The sequence below is a fragment of the Pogoniulus pusillus genome, chromosome 9 (assembly GCF_015220805.1).
Source record: "Pogoniulus pusillus isolate bPogPus1 chromosome 9, bPogPus1.pri, whole genome shotgun sequence".
NCBI lineage: Eukaryota > Metazoa > Chordata > Aves > Piciformes > Lybiidae > Pogoniulus > Pogoniulus pusillus.
The window spans coordinates 39030658-39050604 of NC_087272.1; the positions used below are offsets into that span (position 1 = coordinate 39030658).

General features: G+C 50.8%; 1 protein-coding gene across 1 annotated transcript; it reads left to right on the plus strand.

The window, feature by feature from the left end:
• The first annotated feature begins 18581 nt into the window (after positions 1–18581).
• GSX2 (GS homeobox 2) lies at positions 18582–19699 on the plus strand. The gene is made up of 2 exons (XM_064149431.1): positions 18582–19041; positions 19230–19699. Exons 1-2 carry the CDS (start codon positions 18582–18584, stop codon positions 19568–19570), a joined length of 801 nt encoding a protein of 266 aa, XP_064005501.1. The 3' UTR covers positions 19571–19699.
• The last annotated feature ends 248 nt before the right edge of the window (positions 19700–19947 follow it).

Here is a 19947-nt window from a genome sequence, read left to right on the forward strand (position 1 = left end):
GGTACTTGTCAGAACCTAAAGCAAAGGCTGGAAGATGCCAGTGTGAGCATAATGGCCTTAGCACCAGGCAGGGGAAGGCAGCAAAGAAAAAAAGACCTTTAATAGAATTCTCTACCTCTACCAAGTCTTTTGCTAAACCTTGGCCCTCAGAACCACTTCTCTGCATCTTTTAAATACCTCCAGGAATGGGGATTCAGCCACCTCTCTAGGGAGCCTGTGAGAACGGGTTTGAGAACCCTTTCAGTGAAGAAGTTTCTTCTGATATCCAACCTAAACCTCCCCTGGTGCAACTTGAGGCCATCCCCTTTTGTCCTATCACTTGCTACTAGGGAGAAGAGATTGACCTACGCCTCCTTGAAGGAGTTGTTGAGAGCCAAAAGGTCTCCTCAGCCTTTTTTCTCCAGGCTAAATGACCCCAGTTCTCTCAGCCACTCCTCAGATCTGTTGTCCAGACCCTCCACCAGCTCTGATGCCTTTCTCAGGACATTAAGCATATAAACAAATTGAAACCTAGATGCCAGTGTTGGGGCTGGAGAAGAATGGTTATTGGACACCAAACTAGGAGTGCAGGTTTAAATGGTGCCATGAAATAGAGTGGATGAGCACCTATTGTGAAGGACAACAATGAGAATGATCAGTGTTGTACACAGCAAACCAGAAGTTGTACACTAACAGAAAGAGTTGGCACAAGCAGCTAATAGTGAGTGGTCACTTTCAGGAAGCTTTGACTCTAAGTGTATGCCCTGGTTTGGCTGGGATGGAGGGCTGAGCTAGCCATGCTCTGCAGGCTATTAGCAGCAGCCATGGGATTTAGCAGCAGCTGAGTGACATCTATTTAAAAGACAGAGCAGACCTTTAGCAAACAGAGTGGATCATGCACTTGCAGCAGTATAGCTGATACCAGTTATGGGGTTCAGCCCCCCCAGACATTCAAGAAGCTGGAGCTGAATCTGCTTTTCAAGAGTATGAAGAGAATGCTACAGTCCTGTTATCTTTCCTAGTACTTTACTCCATCTGTGTAAATTACAATAGCTCCTTTGGCATACTGAATCACTTTTCCTCTGAAACCTGCAGCTCTTTTTTTCCCCCTGTCTTGTTCCACTGACTACAGCAATCAGCTTATTTTCTGTAGGGCTACGCTGTCACTTAATCACCGTTGCTGAGAAAGGTCCTTGTGGTGCAATAAAGCCTGTGCAAAGATGTGATGGTGCTTAGTGCCCCCTGTAAAGCAGCGTGGTTGCAGGCCATGACACTCTCTTTGCTGGAAAGGAAGAAACCAGCAGCTTTTACTGTTGTGCTGGGCAAGTGTGACAGTGTTCAGAATGAATCATAGAATGGTTTAGCTTGGAAGAGACCTCAAAGATCATCCAGTTCCAACTCCCTGCCACAGGCAGGGACATCTCCCACTAGAACAGGTTGCTCAAGGCCTCATCCAGCCTGGCTTTGAAAACCTCCAGGGAAGGAGCATCCATAACCTCCCTGAGCAACCTGTGCCAGGGTCTCACCACCATCACTGCAAAGAACCCTTTCCTAACATCTAGTTTGATATCTCCCCACTTCCAATTTAAACCCATTCCTCCTTGTCCTGGCATTACAAGACTTGTCAATAGTCCCTCCCCAGCCTTCTTGTAGGCCTCCTTCAAATACTGCAAGGCCACTATAAGCTCTCCTCCAAGCCTTCTCTTCTCCAGGCTGCACAGCCCCAACTCTCTCAGCCTGTGCTCACAGCAGAGCTGCTGCAGCCCTCTCAGCATCTTGGTGGCCTCCTCTGCACTGGCTCCAACACTTCCATGTCCTGCTTGTGCTGGGGGCTGCAGAAGTGCCCCCAGGACTGCAGGTGGGGTGTGAGGAGAGCAGAGCCAAGGGGCAGAATCCCCTCCCTTGCCCTGTGCCCACACTGCTCTTGCTGCAGCCAGCACAGGGTTGCTGTCTGGGCTGCACTCCCACTGCAGGCTCCTGTTGAGCTTTTCATCAGCCCAGATGCCCAGGTCCTGTTCCTCAGCATTGTTCTCAGCCATTCCCCACCCAGCCTGGAGCTGTTCTTGGGATTGCACCGACCCAGGTGAGTAACAATTTGCTTTCATACTGGCATGCTTATACATGTGTGTGTGTGTGTAAAATTACCTAGTTACTGTGCTTGTGTGTGTGTCTCACACATAGAAATCTGATTTAGCAGGGCTAATGGCTCACTGCTCTGGTCCAACACTCCCAAAATTAAGAAAATGGATCAAGTGTAGTAGTGGCAAAAGCAAGAGGAAACCCTCTGGCTTCAGTCAAGCTTTGCCTCCCTATGCTGCTTCATTCCACAGATGGATTCAGTGACCTGTTTGTTTTCAGGTCACTGTTTCCCAGGGACAGTCATGCCATCAGAGTTCATGCTCTGCACCACCATGCTGGCCATCTTGGAAATGATGCTGAAGGAGTAGGAGGTATAGGCTTGGTATTAGGAGGAAGTTCTTCACAGAGAGTGTGATTTGCCATTGGAATGGGCTGCCCAGGGAGGTGGTGGAGGCACCATCCCTGGAGGTGTTGAAGCAAAGCCTGGATGGGGCACTTAGTGCCATGGTCTGGTTGATTGGCTAGGGCTGGGTGCTAGGTTGGACTGGATGAGCTTGGAGGTCTCTTCCAACCTGGTGGAGGCTCAGGGGTGATCTCATTTCTATCTACAACTACCTGAAGGGAGGCTGTAGCCAAGTGTGGGTTGGTCTCTTCTGCCATGCACTCAGCAACAGAACAAGGGGACACAGCCTCAGGCTGTGCCAGGGCAGGTCTAGGCTGGATGTGAGGAGGAAGTTGTTGGCAGAGAGAGTGATTGGCATTGGAATGGGCTGCCCAGGGAGGTGGTGGAGTCACCATCCCTGGATGTGTTGAAGCCAAGCCTGGATGAGGCACTTAGTGCCATGGTCTGGTTGATTGGCTAGGGCTGAGTGATAGATTGGTCTGGATAAGTTTGGAGATCTCTTCCAACCTGTTTGTTTCTATGATTCTATTGTGTTCTATTCTATTCTACCCTATCCCACCTGCTGCCTTGTAGCAGTGCTTCAGCTATCCTGTTTGAGGGACAAGACCTTTGCGTGGCATGATGTGACAGGCTTGGTTAGCTCACTGTGGGGTTGAGGTAAAGAGAAATGAAGTCCCCAGGACCCTCACTTTAGTTCATTGCACTAGTTGTACTTTACTTGCCTAACAAATACCTGTTCCGTGGCCTGCTGTTTCCAGCTGTTCAGCATATGGTGGCCTTAAACAGACGATGAGCTGTGGCAGATGTGGAGAGGAAGTACTAAGTTTCTAGGCTGAGACAGCCACGATTCACTTGGTGTCTGTAGCTCCTGCTGTGCTCAGGGCACTGCAACTGGCTGCAGTGGTGACTGCAAGGTGCTTCAGCACATCAGGCTGCTGGAGACAGGCACCAAGGCCAAAGTGCACACAGCCAACAGCTACCTATGAAAAGTTCAGTTTAACATTTACATCACCTTAAGATTGTTGTGTCTCTCTCTCATTGCTGCTGATGCCTCCATGGTTTCAGCAGTACTGGACCACCCTTAAAGCCAGTAAGTAAACTCCCTGTTTTGTGCAGCTGGTGTCCTGCCATGTATTGAAGGTCTTACCATGGGGCTCGCCTATATTCTTCCTCTGTTCTTGGAACAGGCTGCCCAGAGAGGTTGTGGAGTCTCCTTCTCTGAACATACTCAGAACTCACCTGTGTGTGTTCCTGTGTGACCTGCTCTAGGTGGTCCTGCCCTGGCAGGGGGGTGGGACTGGATGATCTTTTGAACTCACTTCCAACCCCTAATGTTCTGTGGTTTCAAGGAGCATCACACAAGGTCTCACTCTTTCGCCTCTGTCACCTCAGTGTCATGGAACCCCCCACCCCCACCATGCAGTCCTGCGTCTGTGCCTTCACATAGGTTTGTATCTCAGCTTTGCTTGTGGCTGATTTGGGGTGTACTCGAACTGCTGGGGCTCCTTTCCTGTTTACAGTGTGTTGTCCTTTCTCTGGGAACAGTGACAGTAACACCAGGTTTACATTGATTGTACCTTTAAGCCACCTCCAGTCTTCACATGCAAATAAAAGAGGGTAAGCCTCAAGTCCATGCTGCAGAGCACTGTGCTGCTGTTCCAGGCAGGAGTGCCCACTCCAGGGAATGTTATTCCAGTACCTAGCAGCTGGGGGAGGGGGAGCACTGGTGCCCCACACACTCTGCACAAGGTGCTCTCTCAAGATTGCCTGCTGTCACCTAGAGGACCCTTTACCTCATTGTCTCGTTTCTTTTCCTGTAGCTCTTTATCCCACTTCCCTCTCTTTCTGTTGCTGCCTGCTTTATTTTCCCCTGTCGTTTGTCCCTCTCTTTTCTTCTGTGCTTTTCTTTCTTGGTTCCCCCTCTGCTTCCCTCTAACATCTTCTCCATTGTCACCTGCTTCATTCCTCCCACAGTCTTTGGCTTGTTTCTCCCCTGTCTTTTCCTTAGTTAATTAGTATGTGGTTGGACTTCTGAAGGAAACTGTTTTGTGCAACAGGGCATCAAAGCACAAGCAGCAGGTGCAGGAGTAACCTTTTTCTTTGAAGTCCTGCTGCCACTCGGCAGCAAAGCAAAACTGTCAGGAACAGCTTCTCCTTTTCTTTCCCTGATTAATTAAGAGAAGAGAGGTAGTAAGAAGGCAAACAAGAGCTGGTGGTGATAGCAAAGGAAGAGAAGACAGCAGCAGTAACCTATAACATACATTTGTTGGTGCCACAGAGGGAGGGTAACAAAGTAAGTATGCAGATGACACCAAGCTAGGGGTGGGTGTGGATCTGTTGTAGGGTAGGAGAGCCTTGCAGAGGGACCTGGCCAGGCTGGATGGGTGGGCAGAGGCCAATGGGATGAGATTGAACAAGGCCAAGTGCAGGGTTCTGCACTTTGGCCACAACAACCTCAAGCAGCACTCCAGGCTGGGGCCAGAGTGGCTGAGAGCAGCCAGGCAGAGAGGGAGCTGGGGGTGCTGGCAGAGAGGAGCTGCAGAGGAGGCAGCAGTGCCCAGGTGGGCAGCAGAGCCAATGGCAGCCTGGGCTGGCTCAGGAGCAGTGTGGGCAGCAGGACAAGGGAGGTTCTTGTGGCCCTGTGCTCAGCACTGCTCAGGCCAGCCCTGGAGTGCTGTGTCCAGTTGTGGGCTCCTGAATTGCAGAGAGCTGTTGAGGTGCTGGAAGGTGTCCAATAGCTGAAGGGATCCTGCAGGAAGGCTGCAGAAGGACTTTGCATCAGAGTGTCTAGAGACAAGACAAGTGGGAATGGTTTGAAGATGAGGCAGAATAGGGTTAGACTGGAGCTGAGGAAGAAGTTCTTCATTTGGAGGGTGCTGAGACTATGGAATGGGTTGTGGCTGCCTCCTCCCTGGGGTGTTGAAGGCCAGGTTGGTTGAGGCCTTCAGCAGCTGAGTCTAGTTGAGAAGTGTCCCTGGGCATGGTGAGGAGGTTGAACTGGATGATCTCTGAGGTCCCTTCCAACCTAAGACATTCTATGATTCTATGACACAGAAAATAGATATGGTCACTTCTTTCTTCCCTTGATATTGGTGTGAGAATTTATTACAGCACAGTCCTGTCTGGTTTTGGTTTGGTTCTCTTTCTATAATCACAGCAATGAAACAGAAGCACCCAAAAAGCCTCCACTTTTCATTTGGATGTGTGTAGCACTGAAATTGATGAGTGGGCTCAGTACAGCAAGTTCTTGGGGTTTAAGGCATTCTTAAAGTGACAAATGTACAACATCAAACCTTTGCTGAGAAGGTCACCTTTAAGGACAATATCTGTTGGAAGTGCTGAAAGTGAGCACAAAAGAGTACTGTGAGCTGAATCCTCTGCTGTTTCTGTTAGAGGTCCAGATGCTGTTAGTTGAGGAAAGTTCTGGTCCACTTCTATGCTGCAAAACATAGAATCATAGAATCAGTCAAGGTTGGAAGGGACCACAAGGATCATCTAGTTCCAACACCCCTGCCATGGGCATGGACACTTCACACTAGATCAGGCTGCACACAGCCTCAGCCAGCCTGGCCTCAAACACCTCCAGCCATGGGGCCTCAACCACCTCCCTCGGCAACCCCTGCCAGCCTCTCACCACTCTCCTGATCAACAGCTTCCTCCTCATGTCCAGGCTGACTCTCTCCACCTCCAGCTTTGCTCTATATTGCCAGCAAAGATTTTAGTTTGATGACTTTCTTTTCCCATGTTTCTTTGGTTTTCTCTCCTTTGATGCTTCATCTTATTTATATTTCTTTTGAGGACCATTGCTTTTCTCTTGGTAAATATGAATGACTAAGAAGATTTGCCCAAAGAGGTGGTGGAAGCTTCATCCCTGGAAGCTTTCAAAGCTAGGCTGGATGTGGCTCAGGGCAACTTGATCTAGTGGAATATGTCCCTGCCCAAGGCAGGAGTGTTGGAACTGGATGATCCCTGAAATCCCTTCCAACCTTGACAATTCTGTGCTTCTGTGAAGCTGCTTCTTAAAGAAACATAGAGTGAATAATTGACTGCTGCAACTGCACTGCAAACCTCAAAGTCACTCTAAAAAGAAATCCTTTTTAAATGAAGAAAGTGTTAAAATCAGATTTACTGATTTGTTGCTCAGATAAAATGCCTTCACATAACATATTTTAGAGGATTAGACAATGTCTCTCTCCACTGCTGCTTGAAAATAGCAAATGCCAAAGTTTTTATCCTGCTTAAAAGCAAATACCCTCTGCTATGCCACCCACATGTACCCAATCTGTTGGAAAACTACAACTATGTATTCCTTTAGGATTGAGAACATAATTCTTTGCCTGTCAGATTATTCTGACAAATTACTTTATAATTACTTCCTCATTAATTACTGTGACAAATGTTGATCTAAAAGGGAACAAGGAAAGGATGTCTTTCATTTAAGATCATCATAAACATGAACAGCTGATTTCCTCTGACCAATACTGTGTCCAGTTCTGGGGCCCTCAATTCAAGAGAGATGTTGAAGTGCTGGAAGGTGCCCAGAGAAGAGTGATGAAACTGGTGAAAGGCCTGGAACACAAACCCTATGAGAAGAGGCTGAGGGTGTGCAGCCTGCAGCAGAGGAGGCTCAGGGCAGAGCTCATTGCTGCCTGCAGCTGCCTGCAGGGAGGCTGTAGCCAGGTGGGGTTGGGCTCTGCTGCCAGGCAGCCAGCACCAGAAGAAGGGGACACAGCCTCAAGCTGTGGCAGGGCAGGTCTAGGCTGGCTGTGAGGAGGAAGCTCCTGGCAGAGAGAGTGATTGGCATTGGAATGGGCTGCCCAGGGAGGTGGTGGAGTGGCTGTGGCTGGAGGTGTTGCAGCCAAGCCTGGCTGGGGCACTTAGTGCCATGGTCTGGTTGGTTGGGCAGGGCTGGGTGCTAGGTTGGGCTGGCTGAGCTTGGAGCTCTCTGCCAACCTGCTTGACTCTATGATTCAATTTAATGTTCACATATTTGGGCAGACAAACATCTTCATTCCTAGTGTGTATTAGCAAAGAGGAATTTCCAGCACCTCTCTCTTTCAGATAGGACAATTTTATTTCCTTGTGAATATTTAAAATAACATCTTTTCTGCTTTCAAGTAGATACATTTCTCTGTATATGACACCAAGCTGTGCAGCACAGTCAACTTGCAAGAGAGCAGAGATGCCATCCAGAGGGACTTGGACAGGCTGCAGAGGTGTGCTCAGGCCAACCTCATGACATTCAACAATGCCAAATGTGAGGTCCTGCATCTGGGTCAGCACAATTCCAAGCACAACTCCAGGCTGGGTGGGGAATGGCTGAGAACAGCCCTGAGGAACAGGACCTGGGCATCTGGGCTGATGAAAAGCTCCACAGGAGCCTGCAGTGGGAGTGCAGCCCAGACACAACCCTGTGCTGGGCTGCAGCAAGAGCACTGTGGGCAGCAGGGCAAGGGAGGGGATTCTGCCCCTTGGCCCTGCTCTCCTCACACCCCACCTGCAGTCCTGGGGGCAGTTCTGCAGCCCCCAGCACAAGCAGGACATGGAAGTGTTGGAGCCAGTGCAGAGGAGGCCACCAAGATGCTGAGAGGGCTGCAGCAGCTCTGCTGTGAGCACAGGCTGAGAGAGTTGGGGCTGTGCAGCCTGGAGAAGAGAAAGCTTGGAGGAGACCTTATAGTGGCCTTCCAGTATTTGAAGGAGGCCTACAGGAAGGCTGGGGAGGGACTATTGACAAGTCTTGTAATGCCAGGATGAGGAGGAATGGGTTTAAATTGGAAGTGGGGAGATATCAAACTAGATGTTAGGGAAGGGTTCTTTGCAGTGATGGTGGTGAGACCCTGGCACAGGTTGCCCAGGGAGGATCTTTGATCACATTGTGTGATTCTGTGCTCCACAACCTGCCTCCAGGTGTTCCACGCCAGGTTGGATGAGACCTTGAGCAACCTGTTCTAGTGGGAGGTGTCCCTGCCTATGCTGGGGGGTTGGAACTTGATGATCCTTGAGGTCCCTTCCAACCTAAACCATTCTATGAGAGGAGTGGTACCCAAAACATGAAATAGAATATGTGCTCTAGTTCTGAGATGTGGTTCAAAACTTGACCCAGCATTTGCAGTGGGATATATTGCATTCCTAGAACATTATGTCCTAGAGGAGGGTTAGGAACAAATAACAGTTCCAACCTCAGTGCTAAAGCATGAGAGGTGCTCATAATCTACAACCTGAAAAGACTCTTGGCTTCCTTTCAAAGCAGAAAAGATGCTGGGAAGGGATTGCCTCTCTTAAGGATCAAATTCCTTCTATATGTTCATTTTGAGTTGCTGGCAGTCCTGCTCTAAGCATCAGGCCTGATGTAGCAGAGTGGAAATCTGTGTTTTATCTCATCACCATATGAATTCCTTAGTGCATAGAATCATAGAATGATCTAGTTTGGAAGGGACCTCTAAAGGTCATCCAGACCAAGTCCCTCTGCAGCCAGCAGGCATATCCTCAACTAGATCAGGCTGCCCACAGCCCTGTCCAGCCTCACCTTGAATATCTCCAGGAGCAGGGTCTCAACCACCTCCCTGTGCAGCCTGTTCCAGTGTTCCACTACCCTCATTGTAAAGAACTATCTCCATATTTTGTGCTTCTTTAATATGTTGCTTTCTCCCTAACAAAGCAAGGTAGCTCAGCCTATACTTCACTGAGACTCTGCTTGCTCAAAATTCTGACTTTATTCCTCTATTTTAAATATATGAAAGGGTGAAACTGCAAACAGAAAAAAGGCTGCTTCCAACCATAGGCATTTGAGATGTGTTTTCACATGCCAGCTGCATGGACAAAGCTAATATTGTGAAAAGGGAGCTGAAGTCAGGTGGGGTAGGTCTATTTCTTACAGAGATCTTTCAGGTCACATGAAAATCAGGCCAATATCTATCTTGCCTTCTGAAATACAAAACCCAAACTCCCACCACCACTTTGGCACATGTGGCTTTTATCTGCTATTACAAACAAAGCCTTTCCTCCTGGAGCAGAGGCAGTCTGCAGGACACTAATCATGCAATGAACATGGACTGTATGTGGTGGAGTTGCTGTTCCTGGAAGTGTTCAAAGCCTGGCTGGGGCACTTAGTGCCATGGTCTGGTTTGCTGGCTAGGGCTGGGTCATAGATTGGACTGGATGATCTTGGAGGTCTCTTCCAACCTGCTTGATTCTGTGATTGGCTAGGGCTGGGTGACAAGAAGGTCCCCTGGGAGCCTCCTCTGCTCCAGCCTGCACAGCCCCAACTCTTTCAGGCTGTGCTCACAGCAGAGCTGCTGCAGCCTCTCAGCATCCTCCTGGCCCTGCTCTGGACACTCTCCAGCATCTCCACAGCCCTCTTGTCCCAGGGACTCCAGAGCTGGATGGAGGACTCCAGGTGGGGTCTCAGCAGAGCAGAATAGAGGGGGAGAATCCCCTCCCTGGCCCTGCTGGCCACACTGCTGCTGCTGCAGCCCAGGCTCTGCTTGGCTTTCTGGGCTGCAAGTGCACACCGCTGGCTCCTGTGGAGCTTCTCGTCCATCAGCACCTCCAGGTCCCTCTGCTCAGTGCTGCTCTCCAGTCACTCACTGCCCAGCCTGGAGTTGTGCTTGGCATTGCCTCGACTTCACCTCTGTCCTATAAACAGTGAGGTCCTGCTGGCTGTGCCAAGAAAACAAACTAAGCAAAGTAATTCATCTGCTTCTGGGACTTATCTTTGAGAAATTGAATCCTTAACTGTATTCCCTTCTGCTTCCTGAGTCTGCAAGAGTGGTGCCCTTTAGGTACCTGCTTCATCACTGTACAGTCCTTGAGCTGTCCCACAGCCATACTTTCATTGCAGGAAAAAAGCAATAAATTGTAACCATTTTACATTTGTTTAGAATGGAGGAAACAAACTCAAACTTCATCTAACTTTCAAAATGTGAAACTGGTAGTTTCTATCACACAGAAGTTTGGTGACCACTGTGTTTTTATCACAAACAGTGTTTAATGCCCAATCCCATTAGTCTGACTAAAGAAGTAAATAAATAAAACAAACAGCATTTCCTCTGTTAGCAGATTCCAAAGACTGCTTTTGCTTCACTGTCAAGCAGCATGCTTCAAGCTAAGCATGACTCCTAATGACCCAATTGCATGAGGGTTGAACTTCAAGGGTGGAAATGGAGTGGGATGTTTAGCATTACACAGCATCTCATGTTCTGTGCTGGACTGGGGGCCTGTATTACTACAAAGTGTTAGTCTTGTATTAATTTGTGGTACTTCAGCATAAAACCAAAACTGGTCATGATTGGAATGTTCCAGAGTCCACAAACTTCTGCATGCAGACACTGAGGGGAAGCCATCAGTAAGTTAAAACTCTTAAGAGAGTTGAAGAGGGAAAGATTCACTTGGGAAGAACCTCACAAAGTGAGGAATGGAAGTTCCCACTTCAAAAAGAAAGCAATACACCAACTAGAACTTACTCTGGCTGATGACATGAAAGACAAAAAATGTTTCTGTTGTTAACACATTAACAACAAAAGGAGGACTGAGGAGAATCTCCACCTTTTATTGGATGTGAAGAGACACACAGTAACCAAAGATGAGGAACAGGCTGAGGTATAAATGCTATCTTTGCTTCAGCCTTTAATAGGTTGCTCTCCAGGTGCCCTGCCCCCTGAGCTAGACAAAGCCAGGGAGCAGAATGAAGGCCTTACAGTCCAAGAGGAAATGGTCCATGAGTTACTACACCACTTAGATGCACAAAAGTCTATGAGGCTGGACAGGATCCACCCAAGAGTACTGAGGCAGCTGGCAGAAGTGCTCACCAAGCCACTTTCAAGTCTACAGCCTTGGCTAGCTGGGACAGTCCTAGTTGGTTAGAGATTAGCAAATGTGACACCCATCTACAGGAAGGGCTGGAAGGGCGGTCCAGGAAACTACCTGAACTACCTGAGTTTGACCTGGGTGCTGGGAAAGGTTATGGAGCAGATCAGCTTGAGTGTCATCATGTGGCACAAACAGAACAACCAGACAATCATGCCCAGCCAGCAGGGGTTTATGAAAGGCAGGTCCTGCTTGACTAACCTGATCTCCTTCTATGACAGGGTGACCCACTTAGAGGATGAGGGAGTATTGTCTGCCCAGACCTCAGTAAAACCTTTTACACTGTTTCCCACTGCATTCTGCTCATGGCTTGGATGGGCATACACTTCACTACATAAAAACCCAGCTGAATGGCCAGGCCCAAGGAGCTGTGGTGAATGGAGTTAAATCAGCCCAGTCACCAGTTCCTCAGCACTCAGCTTTGGAGGCAGCTCTGTTTAGTGTCTTTGTCAGTGATTTGGCTGAGGGAATTGAGAGCACCCTCAGTAAGCTTACAAATGACATCAGGTTGGGCAGGAGTGCTGATCTGCTTAGAATCATAGAATTAACCAGGTTGGAAGAGACCTCCAAGATCATCCAGTCCAACCTATCACCCAGCCCTATCCAGTCAACTAGACCATGACTTGAGGGTAAGGAGGCTCTGTGGAGGGATTGTGGACAGGCTGGATCAATGAGCCAAAGCCAGTGGTATAAAATTCAACAAGACCAAGGGTCCCTTGAATCACAACAGCCCCTACAAGGTTACAGACTTAGGGGAGAGTGACTAGAAAGCTGCCTAGCAGAAAATGACATGAAGGTGTTGATCAATAGCCAGGTGAATATAAGCCAGCAGTGTGCTCAGGTGATCAAGAAGGCCAACAGCATCCTGGCCTGTGTCAGAATCTGTGTTACCAGCAGGACTAGAGAAGCAATCTGCACTCAGCAATTACAAAGCTGCACCTTGACTATGGTGTTTAGTTCTGGCCACTCACTACAAGAACATTGAGGTGCTGTAGTGTGTTCAAAGGAGGGCAGCAAAGCTCTTCAAGGGTCTTATGAGGTGTGGTTGAGAGAACCAAGGGTTGTTCAGTCTGGAGAGAGGGGATACCTTATTGCTCTCTACAACTCCCTAAAAGGAGGTTGCAGTGAGGTGGGGATCAGTCTCTTCATCCAAGTAACAAGCAATAGAACAAGAGGAAATGGCCTCAAATTGTGTCAGGGGAGGCCTAGATTGGATATTTAAAACATTTTCTTCACCAAAAGTGTTATGAGATACTAAAGCAGGCTGTCCAGGGAAGCGATGGAGTCACCATTCCTGCAGGTACTTAAAAGATGTGTAAGACTTGGAGCTGAGGGATATGATTTAGTGGTGACTTGGTGTTGCTGGCCAAACAGATGGTCTTGATAATCTTAAAGGTCTTTTCCAGACAGAATGATTCCATGATTCTCTAAGGCTTGCTGGTTGGTCATTGCATTAAGGACAGTTCTCACAGTGGATCTGCAGGTGAAGGCAGAAGACAGAGTCAGGCAACAAAGTAAGAGGGGGCTGAAGGCTTCTGCTGGGGCTCCTTTGAAGCATTCAGGTAGTGACAGGACTAGGAGGAACGGAGCAAAGCTGGAGATGGGTAGGTTCAGACTGGAGGTGAGGAGGAAGTTGTTGAGCAGGAGAGTGGTGAGAGGCTGGCAGGGGTTGCCCAGGGAGGTGGTTGAGGCCCCATGGCTGGAGGTGTTTGAGGTCAGGCTGGCTGAGGCTGTGTGCAGCCTGCTCTAGGGTAGGGTGTCCCTGGGCATGGCAGGGGGCTGGAACTGGCTGCTCCTTGTGGTCCCTTCTGACCCTGACTGAATCTATGATTCTATGATTCACTCAAGTGTGAGTGATCACAGCCACCGTGAGGGAACTCACGTGGAAATTTGCTTCTAATGGAATGAAAAGGCAACTTTCGATGAAAAACACCCACCAGGTGAAGCGGGAGCAGCGTCACCTTTCCGAGGGCTGCGAGGGGGACGGAGGAGGGAGCAGCTTTCTCTCCAGCAAGAAGGTGCCGCTCCTGCTGCGGCACCGCAGCTCCGCGCCCTGCCGCCCACCAGCAGCCTCGCTCTGCCGCTGGCGGACACGACAGGGTGCAGGAGGGCCCCGGGATGAAAGAGGCTGGGAGTCCCGGGGAAGGGGAGCCGGGGACCGGTCTGTCCTCTGTGCGAGGAGGGCCCCGAGGGTCTCTCAGCCAAACGCCCCATTCCTTGGGAACGACCTGTTTTCCCGGGAGGGCTGCCGTGCCAAGTCAAAGTGGGGTCATTTATGACCAGAGATGGGGTCCAAGGAAATCTCCCAAGGGAGGGACCGGAGTCTGCTGGAAGGGGAGAAGCAGGGTTCCTCCCCCTCCTCTGCCCGCAGCCCGTTGGGCAAACCTGCCAGCTGCCGCCGGGCTGCGGGCAGGTTCTCGGGGAGAGGCTCCGTGGCTCTGCCCGCCAGAGCCGGGTAGGGTAATGCAAATAACTGGAAACGAGAAAAGTTTGAGGGCCGGGGGGAGGGTGGGGGTGGTCTCGGCCTCAGCTCTGTCCCGTCCCTCCCGGGGCAGGCGACACTGCGTGCTCCCTTCCGCAGGGCACGGCTTCATCCCCGGCGTGGCGGTGGTCGGCCCTTGCCCTTAACGAGATTCTTTGAAACCCCCCAAAAAAGCGAGTTCCAGCGTTACAACCTTATCGTTTCTGGAGCGCGGGTTTCTTGCCGCGGCGACGTCGCTTGTTAAACAATCAGCGGCGGAGCCCCTGAAAAGGGAGGCATTGCACCCTTCCTGCTGAATGCGCCGCTTAGAGCATATAACGCCAGGGCCTTTTGATGTCTCACAATGAGTGTTACGCCCAAAGATTGTCTCTTTGGACAGATCTACAACGCTTGGCTTCATGTTTGGAAGTTAAATGGACAGCGAGGTTGTTCAAACTCCCACGCTTGAAGCGAGCGCAGACACTCGGTACATTCGCCCGCTACTTTTCCATGAGTGAAAGAGTCAGGGGTGGAGGGAAGGGGCTGCTGGTTTAATCCGCGCTCCGAGGCAAAGGGGAGGGGGGGGGGGGGGGGAAGCAACCCAGCCCAAAGTTTTCCTCTCTTTTCTTTTCTTCGCTTCTATTCTTTGGCAGCCTTAAAATAAGAGCTATGTGCAAAGCGTGCGCCCTGCCTAGGTAGCTTGTGTCTCGAAGTCACTGGCAATGTTGCTGCTCCATGAAATCAAAATTTATGATTATTCAAATGTTGGGGGCTGTGAAAAGAGAGGAAGAAAGAGAGAAAATTAATATTGCAGCTGTTCTTCTGATTAATGAGAGATAATTGCTCATGAAAAGTCACCCCTGTGGCATTTTGTTGTCTCCTGGATCTTTGTTCTTTTCCACTATTATTGAGGACTTTCTTGAAGACTAAGCGGTTCTTTTCAATTTTTGGTATTCAGAAAGTGTTGCTTGGTTACAGATAATGGAGAAATCTCGGGCTATATTGGGTAAGATGTGCCACAGACAGCAATATCACAATGCCACTCTCAGAAAAGGATGGATACAAGTTAACGATGCGCTTTCAATAAAACATTAATAGACTTGTTCACGCTTTTATAATGACCTCCTTAATGGGAGCTGGGGGCAAGTCCTGTTTTGCTTGCGTTCTCTTCACAAAACCCGGCTCCGAGATCGCCGATCGCTTTGGAAACTAATAGGAAATCAATGTTAGATTAGTGAATAAATGCGATTATAGCCCAGGAGCCCGCGGCCCCTCGCTTACCCACGCAAGGGTTGGTTCGGAGCAGAGCTCTCCCGCCTGGGAGCTGACCCAGCCCGGGGCGCGCTCTGCCCAGTGCCACCGTTTCCCACCGCTCCGCGATCGGGGCTGCTCTGCAGAACTTGTTTGCGGATTTGGGCTGTTTGGTGTTTGGTTTAGGTTTGGTTTTTTTTCTGGGGGAAGCGTGTGCCTGGGATGCGGCGCTTTCCACGGAGGCAGCTCCTGCCGTGAACTCGGCGGAGATAAACGCCCCAAAGCCGGTTCTTTCTCCGGGCGGGCATGGATGGCTTTTTCTTCTGCCGGGAGCTGCGGGGTTGGGGGAGGGAAGAGAAAGAGTTGCTTTTGTCATTTAAGCCGTGAATCTCTTCTACATAAAGGTGTTAGAGACATCTGGAAGAAAAGAGGGACCAGCACCCAGTCCTGCGCTCGGCGGACCAGGGGAGCGGCTCTGATGTTCTTTTTGAACTGCTCCACTTTCAAAGGGGGGCAATTTCGTTACATTCTCATTTGTTACACTGTCTTGAACTAAAGGCAGACAAAGCTATACTCTGTCACCCCGAGCAGAATGAAGGGAATCAAAGGATTTTCCCTTAAAAGGACTAATTTTCTCCTTGAATTATGAAAGTAATGGCTAGGTAACAGCCTGTGCTCTGTACCCAACTGCTTAATACCTTCTAAATCCTTCCACGTGGCTCTCCCAGTCGTAGCAATTAGAGCTCATTATAGGCTCATAAGAGCTCTCATTTCGGGGATTACTTAATGGACAATGAAATTTTATCGGACAGAATTATTGAAAAATAAAATTGTAACGAGGCCGATGTGATGTGGGCGCACGCCTTGCATCATTCCGCCTGGTTTGGGATATCTTTGCTTTCAAATGACTTCTTTTCTTACTCTGGCTTTCAGGAGTAGTTTTTTCTTTGTGTTGTGTGGGGGATTTTTTTCTTTTTTGCTTTTTTTCTTCTTTTTTTTTTTCCCCTCCCCCCCCCCCCCCCCCCCCCGTGTTTTATATCTCCGCACTTGGTTTATTATAACAATTACAAATTGCAATTTTGATCCGACTCTTGCTCTGTCTCAGCCGCCTCACCAGATCCACTCTGTCACTGCGGACAGTTTTTGCCACTGAGGTCGATAGTGGGGTTTTATTATTATTCTTTTCCAAAAGAGCCTCTCTTAAAGAAGGAAATAGCAAAAAGAGAACAACACAAAAAAAAAAAGGGGGGGGGGGGGGGGGGGGGAAGAAGGGGGAGGACACCAAAAAGCACAGAGATTAGTTCAAATCTCCACCAGATGAACTATATTTTATACGGGAAGAGTGAGGCAAAATTTCGTGCCTGTGAGCTGTGACCGTGATTGAAACCCCACCGGAGCTCGGGAGGCAGAGTCCCCGCGTGGGGCACGCACCGCACGCCGAGGAGGCGACCCGCAGCGGCTGAAGGCCTCGGCGACGGGGCGGCCAGCCGTCCTGGGAGCTGCGGCTGCCTGGGGCTCCGGGGCCTCGGCTGAGCCCTCGGAAGCAGTTTGGGGAAAAGTAGGTGAGGTGGGAGCCGACCCGCCTAAACCCCGCGAGTCCCCTAATTGTTGTCACAAGACGCGGGATTAGCGCATTGCTGGCATAGCTGTCTGTTTACACTTCGGAGCCCCGTCGGCCGGTAAACACTTTCTAATTGAATTCTAATCACATTCAAATAGCTCCATAACCAGCCTCAGCTGCAATTCATAAAACTTTAATTGCTATCCATAAATCCTCAGATCGCCCAGAGTGGAGTGTCCCTAAAAACACTGTTGCATCATGCCTGCTCAGGGCCGTCGGGGAGGCGATGGGGAAGAGAGTGGTGAGCAGGGCTGGGGTCGAGCTGATGTCTGCTTTGCAGAGGGGGGCCACAGGGCAACGCTGCCTGCGGCAGGCTGGGGACGAGGACTGGACAGCAGGCCGAGAACTGGCCCCTCTCTTAACACGGCTCGAGTGGCACCGCTGAGCCTCTCTGTTCGCAGGGGCGAGGATTTGCCATCTTCGTCAGAAGGCGGACAGCAACTTTACTTGGCTGAGTTTTAACAGCAGAAGAGTGGGTGTGCGGGAGGGCTGTTAGGGTGTTCGCGCCCCAGCCCGTTCCTTCTACACGGTGACCGCCTCTAAACACGTTACGGCTATTGATGCACTCCTCAGCCTCTGGTAATCAGGCGTACCCTGCGTTTTCTGCTTTAGAGCACAATTGTCGCTTCCCTTTCTCGAGTGAAGTGGGATGGGATCCGTAGTCGGTTTTAAACGCCGTGTCACATCTGCCGAGCAATGAACGCGATCGCCCTTCTATTAACGATAAGTCTGTTCTTAAATTCCCATAAAACAGGTCATTGGAAAATCGCGTAATATGCTGCGAATACCTTGGCTTTTTAATGCAATCTGAAATGCTCCGGAGCCACCGACCGTATTTAGCTGTTTATCCAATTTTACTTTGAATGATTGCTTCAGCAAACTTGGTGGAGATCAAAGAACCACCCCTACCCCCCCCGGCATGTTCGCCTTTCATTAGCGCTGCGAGCTGCAGTCCTGAAGCGGGCGGGGAAGTTCACTGGGAAGTTTTCCGTTTTGATACCGTTTAGCTGAGAAGTGTCCAGATATTTGAAGGGTTCGTCCATCGAAGTAATTGCCAGTTTGGCAAGATTCCTTCGAGGTAAATAAGACAGGGGGAAAAAACAACCCAACCCAAACCCAAAACAACAAACAAACAAACCAAACAAAACTAAGCCGACAACCCACACCCGGCGTTCTTCTGTGTACACACACACTGGCCGTTCCTAACTTTGTGTCTCTACCTGTGACCCTGGCTCCTCTGTGTGCGGAAAGGGCTTCCTGAAGGAGGCCTGGGTGCAGGGAATGCACCGGACAGGGGAAAGGTGTTGGTCCCACGCCCCTATGGGAGTCACGGCCCCTTGGATGATACTTTACCCGGGATGGGAGAGGCCGGTGGTTGACTCGCTTATTTCAGCGCATCACCTGCTCCTTTCTTCCCTCCGTGCAAGGGAAAAAAAACGGGTAGAAACTCCCTCCGACCGATTTCAAAACCCCACGGGTGTGTTGACAGGGGGATGTGCCTGCGAGCGCGACGTGTGACGGGGCTGCAGGGCAGTCGCCCCCTCCCCGGCTTCCCCGCTCCTATAATTTATTTGGGGCGGGGGCGGAGGGCTGAAGTCATCGGGCAGCTCGCTCGCTCGCACACTTTGGGGCCCTCCCTGCTTTGCCCCCCTCCCTTCTCCAGCCTCTCCTGCCGGCCTGGGAAGCCAGGGAGATTTAGATCTGCGAGGCTTTCAGCCATCACGTGTTTAAATAGTTGATATAAAACCCCGGCGCAGGGGATCCAGGCGGGGGGACTTTAAGACCAGCCCTCTCCAGGGACCCTTTTGTTCGGCTCTCAAACATAAGCACCTTCTCGCCTCGCCAGGACTTCAGTGGCAACTTGGGCAAGCAGAAAAAAAACGGCTTTGGGAGCGGCGCCCCGGCTCCGGCAGCCCTCCGCAATGTCCCGCTCTTTCTATGTCGACTCCTTAATCATCAAAGACTCCTCCAGGCCGGCTCCGTCCCTGCCTGAGCATCACCACCACGGCCAGGACTTCTTCATCCCTCTCGGCATGCCTTCACCCCTCGTCATGTCGGTGTCGGGCCCGGGCTGTTCGTCCCGCAAGAGCGGCGCGTTCTGCGTCTGCCCGCTCTGTGTCACCTCGCACCTGCACTCCCCCCGCGGCGGCGGGGCCATCCCCCTACTCAAGAGCCAGTTCCCCGCCGCTGCCTCCGCCGGCGAGGCCCAGTGCTGCCCGCGGGCCAGCCACGCTCACCACCCGCCGCAGCACCCGCCTCCCGCCGCTTCCGTGCCCGCAGCAGCCGCCGCCGCCCTGGGGCACCCGGCGCATCACCCACCTTCCTGCTCCGCCACCACCTACAGCGTCAGCGACCCTCGGAGGTTCCACTGCCTCGGCATGGGTAGGAGTCCTGCGGCCACCGGGGAGGGAAGGGCGGCGGGAGAAGGGGTTCCCCCGCGGGTGCCCGAGGGAGAGCGGCTGCCCCGGGGGACCAAAGGTGGGAGATAATGGCTTTTCTTTCTCTCGCTTCCCCCCTGCCCTCTACTTTCCTCTCTCCCCAATGAAGTTAAGTGCTTCTCTTCCGTCCAGGAGGGTCCGATTCCAGCCAAATTCAGAATGGGAAAAGGATGAGGACAGCTTTCACCAGCACCCAACTTTTGGAGCTGGAGAGGGAATTCTCCTCCAACATGTACCTGTCCCGGCTGCGGAGGATCGAGATAGCAACGTACCTGAACCTGTCTGAGAAGCAAGTGAAAATCTGGTTCCAAAACAGGAGGGTGAAGCACAAGAAAGAAGGCAAAGGCACCCAGCGAAACTCGCACGGGGGCTGCAAGTGCAACACCGGCCAGGGGCATTACCCCAGATCGGAGGACGAAGAGTCTCTATCCCCCTCATCAGCTACCGAGGATAAAGAGATCTCCCCGTTATAAGCCTAGTTCGGAACTCCGCTCCCGCCGCTGGGTCCCAGCCCGGAGCGGCACTGAGGCTCACTTGGTACTGCTGCCTAGGGGACAGCACCCTGCCGACCTGCAGCGGGCTGGCCCTTCCCGGTCAAGATGTTCGTTTTCATCCCTTCGCAGTAATATATATATGTATATATATGTGTGTATGTATATATATATATATATATGTATTTGGAATGTGAATGTTTTAGTCGTGAGAGTTCAACTAAAACGTTATTTACATAACCCCAGGAGCAGGCACCTGCTCTTCCCAACATGTAACATGGGACTGGACTCGCACGGCCCAAGGTGCCTCCCCCCCAGCCTTATCCCCAGGCAACCTGAAGGCAGGAAAGAAAAAAAAA

Excerpts from the sequence above, each read along its gene's own strand:
- GSX2 (XM_064149431.1), top strand. The coding sequence starts at position 18,582 with ATGTCCCGCTCTTTCTATGTCGACTCCTTAATCATCAAAGACTCCTCC. Across the intron at positions 19,042-19,229 it reads GTTCCACTGCCTCGGCATGG|GAGGGTCCGATTCCAGCCAA; the intron begins GTAGGAGTCCTG and ends TCTTCCGTCCAG.